The 8036-nt window shown below is 28.2% G+C and overlaps 1 protein-coding gene across 1 annotated transcript in view; it reads right to left on the bottom strand.

Moving 5' to 3' along the window:
• Positions 1-2747: 2747 nt before the first annotated feature.
• The window catches only part of LOC107439195 (protein kinase, membrane associated tyrosine/threonine 1), a 22327-nt gene continuing 17038 nt past the window's right edge, over positions 2748-8036 (bottom strand). Inside the window, exons 11-15 of the mRNA XM_071181088.1 lie at positions 6588-6700; positions 6233-6305; positions 3897-4017; positions 3398-3499; positions 2748-2847 (exon numbers count right to left, since the gene is read on the bottom strand). Coding sequence (XP_071037189.1) covers positions 2748-2847; positions 3398-3499; positions 3897-4017; positions 6233-6305; positions 6588-6700 — 509 coding nt within the window. The remainder of the gene's footprint in view (positions 2848-3397; positions 3500-3896; positions 4018-6232; positions 6306-6587; positions 6701-8036) is intronic.

Genomic DNA, 8036 nt, shown 5'->3' with positions numbered 1-8036 from the left:
GAATTATTTAATATTCCCTAATACAGTAAAACTTGTGTAAGTTGACCACTTGTGGTCCATTGTTTTAGTGGTCAACTTAGACAAGTGGTCAACTTATAGAGGTGGTGGGTCATTGTTTACTTTTTCGCTTCCTGTATTATGTTGCTATATATTAAAATTTTTTTTTACTTGACTTAAAAATTTTATTCAGAAAATATGCAAATGAATATCTTAAGAAATGTGTTTAAACCTGAATGAAGTTCAATTTGATACATATAATTCTAATATTTAACTAAATTTTTTTTTAAAAAATTAGTTCGTTAGTTATGCATGTGAAGTGCTTAATAAATATAATTTCTTAAAATATCAGAACACGAAAACATGTAATTTGAAAACTTTAACAAAATAAAATTATTTGAACACTTAAAAATTTATTTACTACACTTAAAGATCAAAGACCATAAATAAAGGATCAAAGCACATTTCAGAGATTTCATTTATTCAAATGCTCACTATTGCAACTGGAAGAGCAAATTTTTAACTAGCACACCTGTTTTCAATGAACGGATGAAAGAAATGGTCAAAAGCTGACCCCTTACAGTTTCCCCTGATGGTCAACTCACAAAAGTGTTTAGATTAGTTTTTTACACTATTTCACCAAACAAGTGAAATTTTAACATACATTGCCAAAATGACAGAAAATGTTCTGAATTTTTTTTCTGGTCAACTTATGAGGGTTTTGGAATAGAATTTCATAATACTCCTAGACAAAATTGACTTATTTCAGTGGTCAACATACAAGATAGACAGATGGTCAAGTTACAAAGGTTTTGCTTCTTTATATTATATAGGAAAAATTCCGTTCACGATAATTGAGGTCAACTTATGCAGATGCCCAACTTGGCAGGTTTCACTGTACCACAATTTGTAATTGATCAAGATCAATTTACTATTCAAAAATTCTATAATAATAATATTATACATATATTATGAAATTTTTTTTTAAATCAGATGAAAGAAACAAATTAATAATTGTGAAACTACATAGCTCCATCCCACAAGAGTTTTTATATTTGCTAAATATAATAATAACAATAATAAAATCATATGACCTTTAAATTCATCATCGTAAAAATTTGATCATGCAAAATATTTAACAGAGTTTCTTTTTCATAAAATGACTTAACTTCCCAAAACAATTTTAAACAATGAAACCTGTGGGAGAGGTTATATGACAGAACCATATTCAGGGTTCTTGCTCAATTATTTCAAAAAAATTAGGACTTTTTTAGGACTAAGAAAAAAAAATTAGCACTTGATGTAAAGTAAAAATAACATACTTAATCTATACATGATATTAAAAAAATACAAATAAAGTGTTTCACGATTCATGAAATAAAAATTACATAATTAATCTATACATGATGCAAATTGCAGCTTAATTTTGTCACAATCTTTTTCCTCAATTTTCTATTTTTGACTTAAGTAATTTAATATGTTTCTCATTTTTAGAACACACTTGCTTTTGTTTTCTGACATTAATTTTGGATTGATGCAAGCAACATTTCTAACAACAGAATAGTTTATTGGACATTTCTCTAGTAAAGTTTCTAACATTTTGGTGATAAACTTTCTGCAATCTTTCTTTATATTAATATGATCCCGATCAGAAATAACTTTTGAGGCCAACTGCTTTAAAATTTGGTCACCTTTAAAACCTACACTGATTTTTGTCAGAGAGACATAATTCTTTTCATCACAAAAATTAAAATGGCACAGTTTCTCCAGAGAATTTAAGTTTTCTGTAGATTCTGGCTTCAGAATGTAATATAATTGCACACTATGTAATACCAAATCCTGGATATCTGCAGCAAAAAATGGTAAAAGTGGCCGATCTGCTTGATACAGTTTCAAAAAAGGTGAAACTAGCTCCGACACATTTAAGAAAAAGTTCAGCTTAACAAGAATTAATTTGTCTTTTATTGCTTCTTGTAAAGTTAAAAAGGATTTACATTTCACTGTTCTAAACTTGCCAACATTTTTCACATAAGAATTCAGATCATTCCAAAGCAATATTGCTCTTTCAGCTGCAGGTGCATTTTCCAGCCAACGGTGGTTACAAAATTTTAGTGGTAATTTGTTCTCAGTTGATTGATTAATAAAATCTTCTTTTCTTGTGGGTGAATCTTTAAAAAGATAGAAGATTGAGCTCAGGATGGAACCAATGAGCTATTCTGTTTCAGATTCACCTTTGTAGAATGCGTTATTTAAAATATGAAGCCCACAACTTCCTATTGCATTGCATTGCATTGAACACCATGTTCTTTTAACAAATCTTCTTGAATATTATTATAAAACTTCCAATTGACAGCAGGACCGTCCATAGAAATCTGCAATAATTTCTTAAGGTCTACATTTTTGACTGATGCATAAAAACAGGGTAAAAGGTCATCTGCTACAGAATGGCCCAGAAAAGCTGATGTTAAGTATCGCGTCTCTACGATGTTCTTTACTGGGTTCCAAAAGTGGATATATATATCCAACTGCTTCTGCTGTGTCGCTTTGTTCAAAGACTCATCAAAAAGCAATGTATAAAACTTGGCATTATCAATGCACTTCAGAAGTAGCATGCTAAAATGAGGTGCAAGTCCAAAATGACAGAGATATGCACACTCAGATTCACTGCAGGTGAAATGACGTGCTATTGAACTGTCTGGAAACATTGTACTAAATAATTTTCCAGTGTCTTTGGAAGAATTGTAGGAGCATTAGCTTTCTACAACTTTTAAAGCCCATAAAATCTCAGAAGAAAGAACTTCTTTCCCCAAAGCCCAAGAATCTTTTAAAAAGATGGAGGCAGCAGGAGAGCTGAAGGCAACAGAATTTAAGGATTTAGGGAAACCGATCACTCAAAAAAAATTTCAAAACGCCAAAATAAAAAATATTTAGCACTTTTTTAGCACTCAGAAGAAATTTTAGCACTTTTTAGGCCCTAAAAAAGTTGGGAAAAAATTTTAGCACTTTTTTAGGACATTTTAGGACAGCAAGAATCCTGATATTTATAATCAGTAACCGGTTCCTAAATTGGAATTCTCAAATTTTGCTATTCATTTTGATTATTTCAACACTATAAACTTAAATAAAAAGACCCTTAGAGATTAAATAATCAACTGGGATGTCCAGAACACACACAAATATAAGGAATATGAAGACGAAAAGTTAAAAATCAGGTCAAATAAGGAGAAAATCATTTTTTATCAGGAAAATCAAGACAGCTATGAAGTTATATTTCAACTTCAGAACTCCAAACCCTTTGTAGCAGAAGTGTTAATTTAATTATTAGATTATCAATTAGTACAATAATTAGTAATTGTAAAACAATTGGTACAATAAAGAAATCTAAAGTCAGATTACATACTCTTTTTTCTTTGATTCAGACAAGCAGGGTGATCCAGATGTATCATGGAGTTTTGCATCCCAATAACGAAAGCTACAAGGAGTGGACATACCTAGGCGAGATCTAAGAAATGAATTTAATAGAAAATGCTTAGTGAATACCATAGCAACTAATCCTAATTCCAAAAATTTATATAGATATATATATATAGAGAGAGAGTCAGTCTCTTATTAATTTACCCAAATAAAGTAAACATACTGGTGCTACTTTCTGAAATGTTTAAAAGAAACTATATCAATATTTTGTAATAAAGATATAGTATTAAACCAAATATGTTTTTTTTTTTTTTAAAAAAAAAGAATTTATTGCTTGCTTGTAAAAAATAAATAGAAAGACATTACATGAATGTATAATAAATTAGTACAATATAAACCTTTTTTTTTTTTAACAAAATATCAGATATATATGCATTTCCAGAAAAATAAATAAATATTAAATAACTGCTTAGGGTGATGTTTACCTGGAAAAATCTAAACTGGAATTAGAGTGTTCATTGAATAATAAGTCTAGTTCAAGCCTTTTCTCACTGAATGGACCATGCAAAGAACCAAAGCTACCATTTGTACTCTGGTCAAACACATCTATTTAGAAATTAGAGCAACAAGAAAAGAAAAAAAAAGAATTAATTTTTAAATCAAAATATATGAAATAAAAAATACCAAAATGGTTTGCAGTTTTTTTTAAAATAATAATTTGTAATCCTAAGAATAAAATTTTGTTACATAAATGCTAAACCTGTTGTTGTTTCTAATGCCACTTGTCTATATCAGAAAGCATGCTAGGTGAAACCAAACGAATTAAAGGCAGAGGATATGTTTCTTGTTTTTCAGTGGCACCATCAATATCTAAGAATATGACTTCAGTCACACTCTCATCACAGCCCATTCGTAGGGCGAACCCGTTTAATCATCCACAAATCGAAATTTTGGCCTGAACCAGAGAACTATCAATTTTTAATTAAGTTTTCTAAGAAGTATTGATTTGTTTAGAAACATGGAGGACTTAGTGACCTCTTAGATTTAACCAGTCAATTTATGATGTACAGTCCCAAGAACTTCTGAACACTATAATTTTTTTGGAAAAAGTCTAAAGTTTTGAATCGCACATTTCAGTCATAATTTTTTTGTTGCGCTCAATTTGCACAGATTATATTGTAAATTTCTGTTATTTCTCAAATGCTTTTCCACGGTTATTGCTACAAAATTCCATGTATAAAAAATTAAAAAAAAATTTTAAAAAAAATTCTTAACTCGATATTATGATGAGCAAATTTCAAATTAGAGTAATCACTTTTTAACTTGCTTTAATTGTGCCGCTTTTATAGTAATTATAAATGATCGTTTTTTTAAAATTTCTTAAAGGCAGTTATTTCTACACTTTTCTATGCGATTATGAAAAATCTTGTACTTATATTATGATAATATTACGACATGCGAGTTTCAAATAGCACATTTAAATAATTATGACATAATAAATAATGGTTAAATAAAATTTGATATGTTCTCTAAAAATCCTTTGCCTGTCTGCCTAACTCACCCAACTGACTTTGTGATATATATGTATATATCAGTACAAAGTCTCATATCCAGATATCCGGTTATCGGATGATTCTCTTTTCCGGACACTTTTTAACAATCAAAACTCTTCCTTTTTCAAAAACATTTAATTAATTATTGATTTTTTTACACTTGGGAGTTGTTAAAAAGTATGCAGGGATGCGAAATTTAAGCTGTTGGGCTAATTTCCACTTCTTAATAATTCTTATCAAAAATTTTTTTGTTCAATTTTAATCTGATTTCTGCTATTACATAAAAAAATTTGGATATCATAGAAAGGAAATCCGTCATTTCACTACAGCACGAAAAAAAACCCATATTTTTTCCTCATGTCTCGCATAGAACAATTATTACCGCTAAGAATCACTCAGTTAATTTGAAAGTGCAAAAAAATTTCCCATTCTGGAAAAATTTAAGACGAGATCGCCACAACGAAAGTGGGTCATTAAGTGACTATTCAAAAGGATGCTTCAGAATTTGCGAATCGTAATATTATATTAAAAATAATTTTAAAATTTAAAATATGATTTAAACTATGAGCAAATCTCAAAGTGTTGAAATGCGATCGACAAAACTACGGGGACGATAAAATTGTCACAAACAGAGTGTTTCAAAAAGTAATTCTACAAATGTGCAATTTGAAATTTCATGTGTATGATAATCGAGAATTAAAAACCTATGATAATTGGCTGCATTAACTAACGAAAATGCGATCCTAAATTCATGCGGGATTGCGAGTGAATCCTCAATAATTGAGTGCGAAATGCAAGATTAGAAGTTTGGCAAGCGAAATAGTATTATATTAAAACATTGAAATTTTAAAAACCAAGTAAAAATTCGTTTTAATAATTACAAAAAAAAAAGGATCGTTAAAACCATGAGGATGCACTGTGGAATAGTTGCTAATCTAGTGGATCGAGAAATGATTACTAGCTGAAATAGGTGATTCAGAATTTGGGGGTCACAACTTATAAAAATACCGAGATTTTAAAAACAATGTAGAAATCTGAACAGCTGCCGTGCAAACACCCGGATTTATTCACTGTTGGTTGAAATTGACATTAATTATCATATATTTGTTATTTTTTTATAGAATAAGGATGTTTTTATCTTTGCTTATCTTAAATACCCATTATCCAGAAAAATCCGGTTTTTACAATATAGATTATACATACAAATATAAGAAGCAATTAATAAGAACATGTACTAGTAAAGAAAATAAATAAATTTTAAAATGTACCATCAGATAAGTTAGAACTCCATTCCGAAGATGACCTGAAACTTTTTGGATTAACTTTAGGAACATTTTCAAGCTAAATGAGGATAAAAGAAGATATATCATTAACAAACAAATGAAAAATACTTTTAATATACTTCTCAAAAATTTAAGGTGAGTACTTTTAAAAAAAATAATAAAAACAATGATTGACTTAATAATTCAATGTGTTATAATGCAATATACTTACTGATGATGGGGATTTATATACTTTTCGTCTTTTTTTGTATATCTATAAAATAAAGTACCATATTTAAGAGATTTAAAAAATTTTTTAGATATACATATACATAAATAAACGTTTCATGTGAAATAATACAAAACATACTTTGTCAACAGTTTCAATGGCTAATACATTATCAGCTGTCAATCTTTTAGAGTAATCAGGCTCCATCATAAGGGTTATGACCTCAATAAGCTCACTGCTGAGGCCTACAAGATAAAAGTTAATAGGTAAAAACTTATAATGCATTTTATTATTACAATTTTGTAAGATGAATCATAATAAAATTATGGAGTCAATTAAGTAGGTTCAGTAAAAACTATATCAAACGTACATTTAAATAATATAGAATTCCAGCATTTAATTTTTTCAAAATTTTTTAATTTTTTCTCACTGCTTACTTCTATGTTTAAGAAAAAAATTTCTTAAAAGAAATTTCCTAGTAAAAAATTTCTTAATTTCTTCGTTCGCAATCTTGGGTTTTAAATAAAATTCCGATTTTTTTAAAGTCTTATTATAAGAACAAACTTTTGATGACAGAGAATCACTCAATAGCACTCTATCTTTCAAAAAAGAAGAGAAATAAAGATATTACTTTATTACATTAAGAGAGATAGCACTTTTAAAATATCCATGCCTTTCTTTTTTATACATGTAAAGCAATAAAATTATGTGGTTAGTAATTTAAGATAGGCAATTTAATGTGTAATTTGTTTAAGCAAGAAAATGGATTTGGATATTTCTGAAAAATTATCTTAATGCAAATTGTACAAACAAATATATTCATCAAACACCTAAAAACAAACAAATATATAATATAAATTGCTTTTCATAACATTCGGATTTCACAATGGCATTTGAATAATTCCCCCAAAAGGAGAGAGAGAAAGAGAATCTAAAATACTATTAATTTTTTTAATTCTTTATATATTATTTATATTATAATTTTTTTAATTTGTATTTTGCATGTTTTGAAAGATACCTCTCTAAATATCTAATATCAGTTTCTTTGTGAAAATAAAACAGAGAGGATTAAACGCACAAAAAGAATCTTCCCCTCCGTTTGCTCCACTTTGACTGTTGAGTTTGGTTGAGATTAAAGAGGCCCCAAGCATTAACTTTTTAAAAACTTAATATTTTTTTCTATTTTAACTTTTTTAAAATCAGAAAAAAGTTAATTCAAAAATAATTCTTTAAAGTAACCCAAGTCAAAAATAAATATTTTCAGTAATAACAAAAACTTAAAAGCCTTATGTTTAAAAGCTTTAATAATAAAAGCCTTAACAATAAAATGTTTAATTGTGTAACTAAAATAAGATGCTGATGCAATTTTTAGGGTTGCCACAGTAAAAAATGAACAAAAATAGTTGCTTTTAGCAGGGATGAGAGTAGTCAGAAAGTAAAAAAGAGGAAATCCAATATATATATATATATATATAAATCGCACTTTTTTTGTCAAATTTTTGTTTAAACTTGTAATCCATGTGATTATAAATCCCGATATGAGGCTTTTAAATCACGTGCATATAAAACTCTACATCGAAT

This window comes from Parasteatoda tepidariorum, chromosome 5, assembly GCF_043381705.1.
Source record: "Parasteatoda tepidariorum isolate YZ-2023 chromosome 5, CAS_Ptep_4.0, whole genome shotgun sequence".
Taxonomy (NCBI): Eukaryota; Metazoa; Arthropoda; class Arachnida; order Araneae; family Theridiidae; genus Parasteatoda; species Parasteatoda tepidariorum.
This window is presented reverse-complemented; position numbering and strand designations above follow the sequence as displayed.